This window comes from Pleurodeles waltl, chromosome 4_2 (genome assembly GCF_031143425.1).
Source record: "Pleurodeles waltl isolate 20211129_DDA chromosome 4_2, aPleWal1.hap1.20221129, whole genome shotgun sequence".
Taxonomy (NCBI): Eukaryota; Metazoa; Chordata; class Amphibia; order Caudata; family Salamandridae; genus Pleurodeles; species Pleurodeles waltl.
Genome location: NC_090443.1, coordinates 45,707,662 through 45,724,536, shown reverse-complemented (window position 1 = coordinate 45,724,536; position 16,875 = coordinate 45,707,662). Strand labels below are relative to the sequence as shown.

General features: G+C 47.9%; 1 protein-coding gene across 1 annotated transcript in view; it reads left to right on the top strand.

Moving 5' to 3' along the window:
- PA2G4 (proliferation-associated 2G4) overlaps positions 1-16,657 on the top strand; it is a 61,926-nt gene extending 45,269 nt beyond the window's left edge. The window contains exons 10-13 of the mRNA XM_069230583.1: positions 13,836-13,930; positions 14,374-14,501; positions 14,737-14,790; positions 15,399-16,657. Coding sequence (XP_069086684.1) covers positions 13,836-13,930; positions 14,374-14,501; positions 14,737-14,790; positions 15,399-15,461 — 340 coding nt within the window. The 3' untranslated portion in view covers positions 15,462-16,657. The remainder of the gene's footprint in view (positions 1-13,835; positions 13,931-14,373; positions 14,502-14,736; positions 14,791-15,398) is intronic.
- The last annotated feature ends 218 nt before the right edge of the window (positions 16,658-16,875 follow it).

The following is a 16,875-nucleotide window of genomic DNA, read 5'->3' as shown; positions in this document are numbered from 1 at the left end:
GGAGGATAGCCTTTAAGATCTTTGGTCTTGTCTCACTAAAATGAAGTACCTTTATTTTTGGTAACACGGAGTATTGTCTTGTGTGTAAGTACTGTGTGACTACAGTGGTATTGCAAGAGCTTTGCATGTCTCCTAGTTCAGTCTTGGCTGCTCTGCCTACAGCTACCTCTAGCCAGCCTGGCTTCTAGACACTGCCTATAGTTCACTAATAAGGGATAACAGGACCCTGGTACCCACTACAAACCAGGCCAGCCTCCTACATATAATATGCAGCTATGCCAGCAGATAAGGCCTATTGCCGTGAACCTCGCTATGAGGGCTTGAGTCCACATTTGAGTTCAATGACTCAGATGTCAAACCAGGAAAGATACAAATGCCATACACCGAGCTCGGGCACAAGAATGCAACAGGCAGCTGCAGGCACCAGTTTATTAAAAATACTGTTATGTGGAAATGCGCTCCCAATCTACCCTGACCCACACAGTGATCCAGAGTTATTGAAGTCACACTGAGTGTTTACACATGTGTGAGGAAAAGTGGCATAAGAGATGAAGCAGGAACTCCACTCACGACATTCTATTACCAGATGAAACATTCCAAGGAGGTGGCCCTGCTCTGCCTCCTCCTGGCGCCGACTGGTGAGCATTGGCCCGGGTGTGTCCTGCACAGTGGGGAAAGAAGACTCACTTTATAGTGCCTTAAACAGCCTCCGCTATAGAAACAATGCAGGGCCACCTCCGGAGGCCCTATGCAGCCTGGAGAATGTAGTCCCAACATTGAGTCTATTGTTGACTAATGTTGGTGGGATAGCTGTCAGTGAAGCCCTAAAGTATCCCTCGCAAAAATAGGGTTTAAACAATGCAAAATGAATAAAGTGGCTAAAGGTGGGAATTGGGACCAGTTGGGGTTGGGCAGCCAGCGGGGGTGGTTTATTGGGTATGCCTAAGAGTGGGAAAGGCCCTGATGTGGTGGCATCCTCAGTCATGGTGAGAGATGAGGTGTTGTAAGATAGTGTTTTTGGAGAGCAAAGCAGCAGTTGGTGTGTGCAGTCTGGGCAAAATTAGGGACTGGGGAGAGGTGCAGAGGAGTAAGGGCAAGAACCCTCTTGCTCACTGTGGGCAGCTTCCTCAGCAGTCCTGTGTGGACAACCTCCAAGCTGGTTTCATTCCATTAACGAACCGGGTCCATTTGCTCACGTTAACCCTCCGAATGGAGGCTCAAATGAATGTCTTCCAAGCCTGTTGGAACACAAGCCTCATGTAGCCCCTCAACCCTGGCTAGAATCCTCTTACCACCATGGTTGTCCCACAAGGATTTTGTATTCAATACCTCCAGTGTCATGTTTGGCAAGCCTACTCTCGCAGCTGTTTAACCTTTGCAAAAAAAAAACCTGTGTGTTCCTTACCGGCATCCTACTTTTTAGTTGCAGTCTATTGGTTCTCTCTCAGGAAAGTCATCTTGTTCCTTCCAGTTACTTGCCTTTTGATCTGCGCACACTTGTGTGTTCCCTCCTGATGCCTCAATTCCACATTGGTGACAGGTTTTTGTTATATCATGGGTCCCAATTTCTTTCTGATCAGAATTCTCAAGATGTTGAGACGTACCCATCTTCTCCTCTCTGCAGCATTGCGGTGAAAGTGTTCTCCATACACCATCAGACTCAAACGTGTATCAATATGCTCTCTGCTTTCAGTCAAGTGGTGCCTCCTGGCCCCTTGTAGGACTATAGGTGCCACCTATGTGCACCTTACTCATCCTTGGTTTTTAGATCTTGCGTACCAGAAAGCAAAAGCTTTCTGTCTGCAAAAAACACATAGCGGACTTAACAAACTTGAAGTGGGTTTAGAGATAAACCATTGCTTACCTTATTCCCTCATTAGATTGCTTATTATATGACTGGTTGTGTTCCTCTTCTATTTGCCCCTTCCCTGAAGCATAGCTACTGTAACATCCTGTAGGAAGTTGGCTCTGTATGTGCTATTTCAAAGTAAGGAATAGCATGCACAGAGTCCAAGGGTTCCCCTTAGAGGTAAAATAGTGGTAAAAATAGATAATACTAATGCTCTATTTTGTGGTAGTGTGGTCGAGCAGTAGGCTTATCCAAGGAGTAGTGTTAAGCATTTGTTGTACATACACATAGACAATAAATGAGGTACACACACTCAGAGACAAATCCAGCCAATAGGTTTTTATATAGAAAAATATCTTTTCTAAGTTTATTTTAAGAACCACAGGTTCAAATTCTACATGTAATATCTCATTCGAAAGGTATTGCAGGTAAGTACTTTAGGAACTTCAAATCATCAAAATTGCATGTATACTTTTCAAGTTATTGACAAATAGCTGTTTTAAAAGTGGACACTTAGTGCAATTTTCACAGTTCCTAGGGGAGGTAAGTATTTGTTAGTTTTACCAGGTAAGTAAGACACTTACAGGGTTCAGTTCTTGGTCCAAGGTAGCCCACCGTTGGGGGTTCAGAGCAACCCCAAAGTCACCACACCAGCAGCTCAGGGCCGGTCAGGTGCAGAGTTCAAAGTGGTGCCCAAAACGCATAGGCTAGAATGGAGAGAAGGGGGTGCCCCGGTTCCGGTCTGCTTGCAGGTAAGTACCCGCGTCTTCGGAGGGCAGACCAGGGGGGTTTTGTAGGGCACCGGGGGGGACACAAGTCCACACAGAAATTTCACCCTCAGCGGCGCGGGGGCGGCCGGGTGCAGTGTAGAAACAAGCGTCGGGTTCGCAATGTTAGTCTATGAGAGATCTCGGGATCTCTTCAGCGCTGCAGGCAGGCAAGGGGGGGGTTCCTCGGGGAAACCTCCACTTGGGCAAGGGAGAGGGACTCCTGGGGGTCACTTCTCCAGTGAAAGTCCGGTCCTTCAGGTCCTGGGGGCTGCGGGTGCAGGGTCTCTCCCAGGCGTCGGGACTTTGGATTCAAAGAGTCGCGGTCAGGGGAAGCCTCGGGATTCCCTCTGCAGGCGGCGCTGTGGGGGCTCAGGGGGGACAGGTTTTGGTACTCACAGTATCAGAGTAGTCCTGGGGTCCCTCCTGAGGTGTCGGGTCTCCACCAGCCGAGTCGGGGTCGCCGGGTGCAGTGTTGCAAGTCTCACGCTTCTTGCGGGGAGCTTGCAGGGTTCTTTAAAGCTGCTGGAAACAAAGTTGCAGCCTTTCTTGGAGCAGGTCCGCTGTCCTCGGGAGTTTCTTGTCTTTTCGAAGCAGGGGCAGTCCTCAGAGGATGTCGAGGTCGCTGGTCCCTTCGGAAGGCGTCGCTGGTGCAGGATCTTTGGAAGGCAGGAGACAGGCCGGTGAGTTTCTGGAGCCAAGGCAGTTGTCGTCTTCTGGTCTTCCGCTGCAGGGGTTTTCAGCTGGGCAGTCCTTCTTCTTGTAGTTGCAGGAATCTAATTTTCTAGGGTTCAGGGTAGCCCTTAAATACTAAATTTAAGGGCGTGTTTAGGTCTGGGGGGTTAGTAGCCAATGGCTACTAGCCCTGAGGGTGGGTACACCCTCTTTGTGCCTCCTCCCAAGGGGAGGGGGTCACAATCCTAACCCTATTGGGGGAATCCTCCATCTGCAAGATGGAGGATTTCTAAAAGTTAGAGTCACCTCAGCTCAGGACACCTTAGGGGCTGTCCTGACTGGCCAGTGACTCCTCCTTGTTATTCTCATTATTTTCTCCGGCCTTGCCGCCAAAAGTGGGGCCTGGCCGGAGGGGGCGGGCAACTCCACTAGCTGGAGTGTCCTGCTGGGTTGGCACAAAGGAGGTGAGCCTTTGAGGCTCACCGCCAGGTGTGACAATTCCTGCCTGGGAGAGGTGTTAGCATCTCCACCCAGTGCAGGCTTTGTTACTGGCCTCAGAGTGACAAAGGCACTCTCCCCATGGGGCCAGCAACATGTCTCGGTTTGTGGCAGGCTGCTAAAACTAGTCAGCCTACACAGATAGTCGGTTAAGTTTCAGGGGGCACCTCTAAGGTGCCCTCTGGGGTGTATTTTACAATAAAATGTACACTGGCATCAGTGTGCATTTATTGTGCTGAGAAGTTTGATACCAAACTTCCCAGTTTTCAGTGTAGCCATTATGGTGCTGTGGAGTTCGTGTTTGACAGACTCCCAGACCATATACTCTTATGGCTACCCTGCACTTACAATGTCTAAGGTTTTGCTTAGACACTGTAGGGGTACCATGCTCATGCACTGGTACCCTCACCTATGGTATAGTGCACCCTGCCTTAGGGCTGTAAGGCCTGCTAGAGGGGTGTCTTACCTATACTGCATAGGCAGTGAGAGGCTGGCATGGCACCCTGAGGGGAGTGCCATGTCGACTTACTCGTTTTGTCCTCACTAGCACACACAAGCTGGCAAGCAGTGTGTCTGTGCTGAGTGAGAGGTCTCCAGGGTGGCATAAGACATGCTGCAGCCCTTAGAGACCTTCCTTGGCATCAGGGCCCTTGGTACTAGAAGTACCAGTTACAAGGGACTTATCTGGATGCCAGGGTCTGCCAATTGTGGATACAAAAGTACAGGTTAGGGAAAGAACACTGGTGCTGGGGCCTGGTTAGCAGGCCTCAGCACACTTTCAATTGTAAACATAGCATCAGCAAAGGCAAAAAGTCAGGGGGCAACCATGCCAAGGAGGCATTTCCTTACACAACCCCCCCCCCAAACGAAAGAGGATGAGACTAACCTTTCCCAAGAGAGTCTTCATTTTCTAAGTGGAAGAACCTGGAAAGGCCATCTGCATTGGCATGGGCAGTCCCAGGTCTGTGTTCCACTATAAAGTCCATTCCCTGTAGGGAGATGGACCACCTCAACAGTTTAGGATTTTCACCTTTCATTTGCATCAGCCATTTGAGAGGTCTGTGGTCAGTTTGAACTAGGAAGTGAGTCCCAAAGAGGTATGGTCTCAGCTTCTTCAGGGACCAAACCACAGCAAAGGCCTCCCTCTCAATGGCACTCCAACGCTGCTCCCTGGGGAGTAACCTCCTGCTAATGAAAGCAACAGGCTGGTCAAGGCCATCATCATTTGTTTGGGACAAAACTGCCCCTATCCCATGTTCAGAGGCATCAGTCTGCACAATGAACTGCTTAGAATAATCTGGAGCTTTGAGAACTGGGGCTGAGCACATTGCCTGTTTCAGGGTGTCAAAGGCCTGTTGGCAGTCCACAGTCCAGTTCACTTTCTTGGGCATTTTCTTGGAGGTGAGCTCAGTGAGGGCTGTCACAATGGATCCATATCCCTTCACAAACCTCCTGTAGTACCCAGTCAAGCCAAGGAATGCCCTGACTTGAGTCTGGGTTTTTGGAGCTACCCAGTCCAGAATAGTCTGGATCTTGGGTTGGAGTGGCTGAACTTGGCCTCCACCTACAAGGTGTCCCAAGTAAACCACAGTTCCCTGCCCTATCTGGCATTTGGATGCCTTGATAGAGAGGCCTGCAGATTGCAGAGCCTTCAAAACCTTCCTCAGGTGGACCAGGTGATCCTGCCAGGTGGAGCTAAAGACAGCAATATCATCAAGATAAGCTGTGCTAAAGGACTCCAAGCCAGCAAGGACTTGATTCACCAACCTTTGGAAGGTGGCAGGGGCATTCTTTAAACCAAAGGGCATAACAGTAAACTGATAATGCCCATCAGGTGTGGAGAATGCTGTCTTTTCTTTTGCTCCAGGTGCCATTTTTATTTGCCAGTACCCTGCTGTCAAGTCAAAGGTACTTAGAAATTTGGCAGCACCTAATTTATCAATGAGCTCATCAGCTCTCGGAATTGGATGAGCATCTGTCTTGGTGACAGAATTGAGCCCTCTGTAGTCCACACAAAACCTCATCTCTTTCTTTCCATCTGTGGTGTGAGGTTTGGGGACTAAGACCACTGGGCTAGCCCAGGGGCTGTCAGAGCGCTCAATGACTCCCAATTCCAGCATCTTGTGGACTTCCACCTTGATGCTTTCCTTAACATGGTCAGACTGTCTAAAGATTTTGTTCTTGACAGGCATGCTGTCTCCTGTGTCCACATCATGGGTACACAGGTGTGTCTGACCAGGGGTTAAGGAGAAGAGTTCAGGAAACTGTTGTAGGACTCTCCTACAATCAGCTTGCTGTTGGCCAGAGAGGGTGTCTGAGTAGATCACTCCATCTACTGTACCATCTTTTGGGTCTGATGACAGAAGATCAGGGAGAGGTTCACTCTCTGCCTCCTGATCCTCATCTGTTACCATCAACAGATTGACATCAGCCCTGTCGTGGAAGAGTTTAAGGCGGTTTACATGGATCACCCTCTTGGGGCTCCTGCTTGTGCCCAGGTCCACCAAGTAGGTGACCTGACTCTTCCTCTCTAGTACTGGGTAAGGGCCACTCCACTTGTCCTGGAGTGCCCTGGGAGCCACAGGCTCCAGAACCCAGACTTTCTGCCCTGGTTGGAACTCAACCAGTGCAGCCTTTTGGTCATACCAAAACTTCTGGAGTTGTTGGCTGGCCTCAAGGTTTTTGGTTGCCTTTTCCATGTACTCTGCCATTCTAGAGCGAAGGCCAAGTACATAGTCCACTATGTCCTGTTTAGGCTCATGGAGAGGTCTCTCCCAGCCTTCTTTAACAAGGGCAAGTGGTCCCCTTACAGGATGACCAAACAGAAGTTCAAAGGGTGAGAACCCTACTCCCTTCTGTGGTACCTCCCTGTAAGCGAAAAGCAGACATGGCAGGAGGACATCCCATCTCCTTTTGAGTTTTTCTGGGAGCCCCATGATCATGCCCTTTAATGTCTTGTTGAATCTCTCAACCAAGCCATTAGTTTGTGGATGGTATGGTGTAGTGAATTTATAAGTCACTCCACACTCATTCCACATGTGCTTTAGGTATGCTGACATGAAGTTGGTACCTCTGTCAGACACCACCTCCTTAGGGAAACCCACTCTGGTAAAGATACCAATGAGGGCCTTGGCTACTGCAGGGGCAGTAGTCGACCTAAGGGGAATAGCTTCAGGATACCTGGTAGCATGATCCACTACTACCAGGATATACATATTTCCTGAGGCTGTGGGAGGTTCCAGTGGACCAACTATGTCCACACCCACTCTTTCAAAGGGCACCCCCACCACTGGAAGTGGAATGAGGGGGGCCTTTGGATGCCCACCTGTCTTACCACTGGCTTGACAGGTGGGGCAGGAGAGGCAAAACTCCTTAACCATGTTGGACATATTGGGCCAGTAGAAGTGGTTGACTAACCTCTCCCACGTCTTGGTTTGTCCCAAATGTCCAGCAAGGGGAATGTCATGGGCCAATGTTAGGATGAACTCTCTGAACAGCTGAGGCACTACCACTCTCCTAGTGGCACCAGGTTTGGGGTCTCTGGCCTCAGTGTACAGGAGCCCATCTTCCCAATAGACCCTATGCGTTCCATTTTTCTTGCCTTTGGACTCTTCAGCAGCTTGCTGCCTAAGGCCTTCAAGAGAGGGACAGGTTTCTTGTCCCTTACACAGCTCTTCCCTTGAGGGTCCCCCTGGGCCTAAGAGCTCAACCTGATAAGGTTCAAGCTCCAAAGGCTCAGTTCCCTCAGAGGGCAGAACTTCTTCCTGAGAAGAGAGGTTCCCTTTCTTTTGCTGTGTTGCAGTTGGTTTCCCAACTGACTTTCCTGTTCTCTTGGTAGGCTGGGCCATTTTTCCAGACTCCAGCTCTACTTGTTCACCCTGTGCCTTGCACTGTGCTCTTGTTTTCACACACACCAGTTCAGGGATACCCAGCATTGCTGCATGGGTTTTTAGCTCTACCTCAGCCCATGCTGAGGACTCCAGGTCATTTCCAAGCAGACAGTCCACTGGGATATTTGAGGAGACCACCACCTGTTTCAGGCCATTGACCCCTCCCCATTCTAAAGTAACCATTGCCATGGGATGTACTTTTCTCTGATTGTCAGCGTTGGTGACTGTGTAAGTTTTTCCAGTCAGGTATTGGCCAGGGGAAACCAGTTTCTCTGTCACCATGGTGACACTGGCACCTGTATCCCTCAGGCCCTCTATTCTAGTCCCATTAATTAAGAGTTGCTGTCTGTATTTTTGCATGTTAGGCGGCCAGACAGCTAGTGTGGCTAAATCCACCCCACCCTCAGAAACTAGAGTAGCTTCAGTGTGGACCCTGATTTGCTCTGGGCACACTGTTGATCCCACTTGGAGACTAGCCATACCAGTGTTACCTGGATGGGAGTTTGGAGTGGAACCTTTCTTGGGACAGGCCTTGTCTCCAGTTTGGTGTCCATGCTGTTTACAGCTATGACACCAGGCCTTTTTGGGATCAAAGTTTTTACCCTTGTACCCATTGTTTTGTGAAGAGGCTCTGGGCCCACCCTCCTGTGCAGGTTTTTGGGGGCCTGTAGAAGACTCTTTACTATTTTTAGTTTTGGTTGTCTCATCACCCTTCTGCTGGGGAGTCTTTGTGACCCCTTTCTTTTGGTCACCCCCTGTTGAAGTCTTGGACACCCTTGTCTTGACCCAATGGTCCGCCTTCTTTCCCAATTCTTGGGGAGAAATTGGTCCTAGGTCTACCAGATGCTGATGCAGTTTATCATTGAAACAATTACTTAACAGGTGTTCTTTCACAAATAAATTGTACAGCCCATCATAATTACTTACACCACTGCCTTGAATCCAACCATCTAGTGTTTTCACTGAGTAGTCAACAAAGTCAACCCAGGTCTGGCTCGAGGATTTTTGAGCCCCCCTGAACCTAATCCTGTACTCCTCAGTGGAGAATCCAAAGCCCTCAATCAGGGTACACTTCATGAGGTCATAAGATTCTGCATCTTGTCCAGAGAGTGTGAGGAGTCTATCCCTACACTTTCCTGTGAACATTTCCCAAAGGAGAGCACCCCAGTGAGATCTGTTCACTTTTCTGGTTACACAAGCCCTCTCAAAAGCTGTGAACCATTTGGTGATGTCATCACCATCTTCATATTTAGTTACAATCCCTTTGGGGATTTTCAACATGTCAGGAGAATCTCTGACCCTATTTATGTTGCTGCCACCATTGATGGGTCCTAGGCCCATCTCTTGTCTTTCCCTCTCTATGGCTAGGATCTGTCTTTCCAAAGCCAACCTTTTGGCCATCCTGGCTAACTGGATGTCCTCTTCACTGGAGTTATCCTCAGTGATTTCAGAGTTGTTGGTCCCTCCTGTGAGGGAACCAGCATCCCTGACTATTATTTGTGGAGTCAGGGCTTGAGAAGCCCTGCTCTCCCTAAGTAGGACTGGAGGGGGGGAATTTCCCTCCAAGTCACTATCTTCATCCTCTGAGTTGCCATCCTCAGAGGGGTTGGCCTTTTCAAACTCTGCCAAAAGCTCCTGGAGCTGTACTTTGGTAGGTTTGGGGCCCATTGCTATTTTCTTTAGTTTACAGAGTGACCTTAGCTCTCTCATCTGTAGATGGAGGTAAGGTGTGGTGTCGAGTTCCACCACATTCACATCTGTGCTAGACATTATGCTTCTAAAAGTTGGAATACTTTTTAAGAAACTAAAACTGGTTCTAGAATCTAATTCAAACTTTTACAAACTTTTAAACTCTAAAAGAAATGCTAAACAGGATCTAACACAAGGCCCTAGCAGGTCTTTTAAGAATTTAGAAAACTTTTCAAATTGCAAAAATCAATTTCTAATGACAATTTTGGAATTTGTCGTGTGATCAGGTATTGGCTGAGTAGTCCAGCAAATGCAAAGTCTTGTACCCCACCGCTGATCCACCAATGTAGGAAGTTGGCTCTGTATGTGCTATTTCAAAGTAAGGAATAGCATGCACAGAGTCCAAGGGTTCCCCTTAGAGGTAAAATAGTGGTAAAAATAGATAATACTAATGCTCTATTTTGTGGTAGTGTGGTCGAGCAGTAGGCTTATCCAAGGAGTAGTGTTAAGCATTTGTTGTACATACACATAGACAATAAATGAGGTACACACACTCAGAGACAAATCCAGCCAATAGGTTTTTATATAGAAAAATATCTTTTCTAAGTTTATTTTAAGAACCACAGGTTCAAATTCTACATGTAATATCTCATTCGAAAGGTATTGCAGGTAAGTACTTTAGGAACTTCAAATCATCAAAATTGCATGTATACTTTTCAAGTTATTGACAAATAGCTGTTTTAAAAGTGGACACTTAGTGCAATTTTCACAGTTCCTAGGGGAGGTAAGTATTTGTTAGTTTTACCAGGTAAGTAAGACACTTACAGGGTTCAGTTCTTGGTCCAAGGTAGCCCACCGTTGGGGGTTCAGAGCAACCCCAAAGTCACCACACCAGCAGCTCAGGGCCGGTCAGGTGCAGAGTTCAAAGTGGTGCCCAAAACGCATAGGCTAGAATGGAGAGAAGGGGGTGCCCCGGTTCCGGTCTGCTTGCAGGTAAGTACCCGCGTCTTCGGAGGGCAGACCAGGGGGGTTTTGTAGGGCACCGGGGGGGACACAAGTCCACACAGAAATTTCACCCTCAGCGGCGCGGGGGCGGCCGGGTGCAGTGTAGAAACAAGCGTCGGGTTCGCAATGTTAGTCTATGAGAGATCTCGGGATCTCTTCAGCGCTGCAGGCAGGCAAGGGGGGGGTTCCTCGGGGAAACCTCCACTTGGGCAAGGGAGAGGGACTCCTGGGGGTCACTTCTCCAGTGAAAGTCCGGTCCTTCAGGTCCTGGGGGCTGCGGGTGCAGGGTCTCTCCCAGGCGTCGGGACTTTGGATTCAAAGAGTCGCGGTCAGGGGAAGCCTCGGGATTCCCTCTGCAGGCGGCGCTGTGGGGGCTCAGGGGGGACAGGTTTTGGTACTCACAGTATCAGAGTAGTCCTGGGGTCCCTCCTGAGGTGTCGGGTCTCCACCAGCCGAGTCGGGGTCGCCGGGTGCAGTGTTGCAAGTCTCACGCTTCTTGCGGGGAGCTTGCAGGGTTCTTTAAAGCTGCTGGAAACAAAGTTGCAGCCTTTCTTGGAGCAGGTCCGCTGTCCTCGGGAGTTTCTTGTCTTTTCGAAGCAGGGGCAGTCCTCAGAGGATGTCGAGGTCGCTGGTCCCTTCGGAAGGCGTCGCTGGTGCAGGATCTTTGGAAGGCAGGAGACAGGCCGGTGAGTTTCTGGAGCCAAGGCAGTTGTCGTCTTCTGGTCTTCCGCTGCAGGGGTTTTCAGCTGGGCAGTCCTTCTTCTTGTAGTTGCAGGAATCTAATTTTCTAGGGTTCAGGGTAGCCCTTAAATACTAAATTTAAGGGCGTGTTTAGGTCTGGGGGGTTAGTAGCCAATGGCTACTAGCCCTGAGGGTGGGTACACCCTCTTTGTGCCTCCTCCCAAGGGGAGGGGGTCACAATCCTAACCCTATTGGGGGAATCCTCCATCTGCAAGATGGAGGATTTCTAAAAGTTAGAGTCACCTCAGCTCAGGACACCTTAGGGGCTGTCCTGACTGGCCAGTGACTCCTTGTTATTCTCATTATTTTCTCCGGCCTTGCCGCCAAAAGTGGGGCCTGGCCGGAGGGGGCGGGCAACTCCACTAGCTGGAGTGTCCTGCTGGGTTGGCACAAAGGAGGTGAGCCTTTGAGGCTCACCGCCAGGTGTGACAATTCCTGCCTGGGAGAGGTGTTAGCATCTCCACCCAGTGCAGGCTTTGTTACTGGCCTCAGAGTGACAAAGGCACTCTCCCCATGGGGCCAGCAACATGTCTCGGTTTGTGGCAGGCTGCTAAAACTAGTCAGCCTACACAGATAGTCGGTTAAGTTTCAGGGGGCACCTCTAAGGTGCCCTCTGGGGTGTATTTTACAATAAAATGTACACTGGCATCAGTGTGCATTTATTGTGCTGAGAAGTTTGATACCAAACTTCCCAGTTTTCAGTGTAGCCATTATGGTGCTGTGGAGTTCGTGTTTGACAGACTCCCAGACCATATACTCTTATGGCTACCCTGCACTTACAATGTCTAAGGTTTTGCTTAGACACTGTAGGGGTACCATGCTCATGCACTGGTACCCTCACCTATGGTATAGTGCACCCTGCCTTAGGGCTGTAAGGCCTGCTAGAGGGGTGTCTTACCTATACTGCATAGGCAGTGAGAGGCTGGCATGGCACCCTGAGGGGAGTGCCATGTCGACTTACTCGTTTTGTCCTCACTAGCACACACAAGCTGGCAAGCAGTGTGTCTGTGCTGAGTGAGAGGTCTCCAGGGTGGCATAAGACATGCTGCAGCCCTTAGAGACCTTCCTTGGCATCAGGGCCCTTGGTACTAGAAGTACCAGTTACAAGGGACTTATCTGGATGCCAGGGTCTGCCAATTGTGGATACAAAAGTACAGGTTAGGGAAAGAACACTGGTGCTGGGGCCTGGTTAGCAGGCCTCAGCACACTTTCAATTGTAAACATAGCATCAGCAAAGGCAAAAAGTCAGGGGGCAACCATGCCAAGGAGGCATTTCCTTACACATCCTTTTAATTTGATGGCTAGCATCTGTCCACTGCCCACTTCTAGAAAACTTTTTTTTCGCACTCCTGGCTGTGCATGTGTTTTCTAGCTCTCTCCCTTGTTGCACTTTTTTTTCCTCCTTCAAGAACCCACCTCATCTGTGCACTGTTGCTCTCCCCCTTGAATGCAGTTCTCTTGTGCTTCTCCCTCTCCTCATATTCTGTTGCCTCCCTTGTTTGCTGCTCCCAAATCTGCTTCCTCACCCTGTTCTGCGCTCTCCTTCATATGCAGCATTGTCCCTTACCACCACTTTGTTTTTTTTTTATTAATTGACCCCCAATTCTTTCCTCACCCATTTTGTTTTTAGTGCCCAGCACCTGACACATTTTAGACAAGTGTTCTGCTACATCAAAATCACTTACGTTTGAGATTTATATATTTTTATTAAGCAAAGTTGTACCTGCCGTCTCAGACCGAACAATTTAATAAAGGTAAAATGGTCCCTGCATCATTCTGTATTTCACGCATGTTGACACACATGCACACTAAAAATTCCATGCCCAACAGCAGACCCATCATTATACTACCCCTCCAACACACACCCGCCCACCCCCACCTTAGGCAAGTGCTTGAAGTCCCCTGTGTTTTTACTGTTACTCCATCAGTGCCTTGTCGATGTTTCCGTGCTTGTTGGCTTACAGTCTGACCTGAAGCTGCTTCTTTGGGCCGGTGATGGCCTTAGCACCTTGCATGTACTGTAGCTGATGTAATAGCAGCATGCCACGTTACTTTCTGCTGCACAGAATCCATTGCAGCCGCATCCTCGCTGCACTTGGTGGAGGGCACAGAGGGTGGGGATTCTGAATCTAACTCAAAAGTAGTGCAGTAGAAATAAGGCCCATTTTCTTGCTCCGCATCTACATTCTATCATCTATAGTAGCTCCTTTCACACCATGTTAGGTTTGGGTGTATATTGTGAGTTCCTTAACAAAACCTGTATTTTGTTTTTGTATTGATCAAAAGACCAGCAATTCCACAAGTAGTTGCGGTCATTGCTGTGCAGGCTTCTTTCCTGTTTCACTCTAAATAGCTTTCTGTAGATGGACTTCAAGTTCCACCAACTCCTGGCATCAGAATAAAAGCGATCTTAAAAACATTTTGGGCGAGCATGTCAAAGTCCAAAGCCAGTTACACATTGGCAAGGGTAAAAACTCCTCCCCACCACCACACATCATGATATCCACAAGTTCTGCTGATCAAACTCTCCTCACTAATGCCACCCCTAATAGGTGGGCAGGACCATTTTGGACCTCCTATCCTAGTTTGCTACAATTAATTTAATCAAATGGGACTGGTTTCAGTTTGAATATGTAAGGCTGTAAGTGCCCCCCTCCCCTGTCTTCATGCATTGTACATGGGCTGCTGCATGCTTACTCACTGTAACCACATCTCTTGTAGGGCATTTGAGGATGAGAAGAAAGCCCGTATGGGTGTGGTTGAATGTGCCAAACACGAGCTGCTGCAACCCTTTAATGTCCTTTACGAGAAGGAAGGTAAGTCACTTTAAAACTGCTCGAAAACTTCCTTTGCTTTAGTGAATTGAATACACCCAGTAGCTAGATAACCTGATTGTGTATACAGACCTATACCTTCCAGAGTGGAGAGGGCATGCTGGCAATCTTGATACTGAACAAGGTGAGGCTGTTAACTTGGTCTCAGTATATTAATCGCAGAGGGAAGCTTCTGTCCGCCTTTTTTAAATAGCAGAAGCCAATGCTTTGGAGCACCTTCACATTGGGGTGAGGGGAGAGTTGGGTTGCAGTTAAAGCACACGGTTCTGAGAGCCCCATGGAATCGCTAGCAGTGCACTTTGTGGAGGTGGTTGGGGGGCAGAGTGCTATGCAGTCATCTTAAAGCAAGTGGAGAACAAATGCTTTAGAATCTAGAGCTTACTGAACTTATTGACCAGTGCTCACACATTTCTCTCACCCTGTAGGGGAGTTTGTGGCCCAGTTCAAGTTCACGGTGCTGCTGATGGCTAATGGTCCTATGAGGATCACCAGCGGCCCACTGGAACCAGAGTTATACAAGTCTGAATTGGATGTGCAGGATATCGAACTGAAGGTCTGTGGATGTTGCCATTTCATACTTAGTCATAAACTTTATTTTTTTATTTTTTACTTTGCTCATGGCTGCTGTTGACCTTTTGTGTATGTTTGAATAACTGGAACTGCAGGCCCGCCTCAGTCTGCAGATATGCTGGGCTCATGTAAACTCCCTTCAATGTTACGTGCTGCTAATGATCATCCTCTCTCCGTGGTGTTTCAGTACGTCTGATCAACTTTGCTCTTCCTTTCAGGCACTTTTGCTCAGTTCCGCAAGCCGGAAAACCCAGAAAAAGAAAAAAAAGAAGGTAAGTGTTTTTTTTTTTTTTTGTAATTTGTGAAAGGTAAAATGGTTTTCTGAATGGAATTTGAAAGTGTTGGCACAGACACACTGTAGTCACATGGTGAGGTTGGCTTTAAGTGGTGCTTGCCCCCCTGCCTTAAGGGGCATTGTTCCCATGGAAATAAGATGTACGAAGCTTATAAATGGTCAATCAGTAACTGTTTAATTATCGCACTAGATGCTGCCTTCTGGTGAAATGTTAATCTCTACCAAGAAATATCAGCTAAACTGGTTTGTCAAAACCTTATTGGTTCACATCACTAGCTGGAACGTTTCAGCTGTGCAATTTGTCCCCTTTACTGTGGTAGATCTAAAGCATGCCCGCCAATACTAGTCCAGTTATGATAAAATATGCTTGTGTAGCTGTAAAAACCTGTATCTGAGCAGTTGGTCTGCCCCTGTTTTCCTGATGGCTGCGCTCACAGGTGCAGTCCCCCTCTTAAGTTCTTTAGAGATCTGCACTGCCTCAACTTAGGTTCTGGAATGTCTAACACCTGAATGGGAGCCTCTTGCAGCATAAAGTAGCTGGTTGCTTTGCATTATCTAATGATACTGCATGTTTACTTTTTTCAGGCCTCCAAGAATGCTGAGAATGCCACCAGTGGAGATGCTGAAGAGATTGAAACCACTGACTGAGGCCCTTCCCAATTTCCTCTCTGATTTGCCAGTGGTTTTGTAGTATTTGCATCCACCCTGTCCCCCTTTCTCCCCTTCCACGAAGAAACAACAAAGGGGGTCTGTTTTGTCACACAGACAGGCTTCGGATTACCCGCGGAGTACAGTTGGCATCTGTGGACACTGAGGGAGGTGGCTCTATTTCAGACTATTTAAAAACATGAAAGAATAATAATAAAAAAAAGTAAAAAGCAGTGTAAAGCTGCTCTCTTCCTAAGTCCTTGTTCTCAGACGTGAAGTAGGCTTTTCCTGCCAGTATATTTTTAGACACCACATTGAACATTCGCAAGCGCTTAGTCAATGACTGGCTTTAAGAACCATTCTGAAATTCTTGTCTATACGGTGTGCAAATCCACCTTGCTTCCCCTGAAGCTAGGAAATGTTCTACTGTAGACCACTAGCCTTCAGAACATGTTACTGTGCGGTCCCAGTTGTATACATAGCAATTTCATGTAGTAGGTGCACAACATGAAATTAAGGGACTTAGGGGGTGGTGAGGGAGTGCTAGAGGTTTAATTTCATAATTATAGTTGTGACATCACTTTGATATTGGTGGATGGGAGGCTGTAATGAGCCTTGACAATTAACATTTGAGTGGGGCATTGGAATAGGGCATAGTGTGTTAACTATTAAGTCTTCCGAACTGTCCACCATTTACATCTTCGAGCAGCGTCTGCAACCTCCAGCTGTTTAATGTAGTAGTGGCATGGTCCGATCTGTGTCCTTTGGCAGTTGCTCGCAGTTTGACAGTGCAACAGGTCTCTGTACTGTGGGTTTTCCTTTATGTGGGTGTATTAGAACATACAGGTGGATAGAATCTGGCCCTGACCAAGGTTCCAAGTACCCAAGCCCAACTACCCTCCCCATTTACCCTTGATGGAAAATATTTTGAGGCCACTCTGCTGTGATTTATTTTTTTGTACATAACTGGAGCAGTTTGTCCCCTTTGCTGGGCCTGATCCAGCATATTGCATCACTGTTTGTCTTGGAATCCAAGCACTTAACAGCTGTCGAGCTGTGTCTATATCACTCTGAAATGCGAGTCCCTTTTTTCAGAGGCGTGGGCAGTGCCCATGTTAAAGCAACGTTGTCATTAACGGAAATGCATTTATAAAAGTACCAAAGGTGAAGTCTATTAAAGGAAATTGAATTTGAAATGTGTTCCTTTTTTGTCTGCCAGTCTCTCTGGTCCCTTGCGTTTTTTTTTGTTTTTTTTTTCCCCAAGTTCCATGTAGTGTTTGAGCTTTTTTTTTTTCTTCTTCTAATGGCTGCACACAATATTGTGGTCTTGAAAAATAAAGGCGAAGCTCGCTTTTAGAGTGGTAGGATGTTGATCCTGGCACCAGTGGTTTCTGCACAAAGCAAGCCACTATTA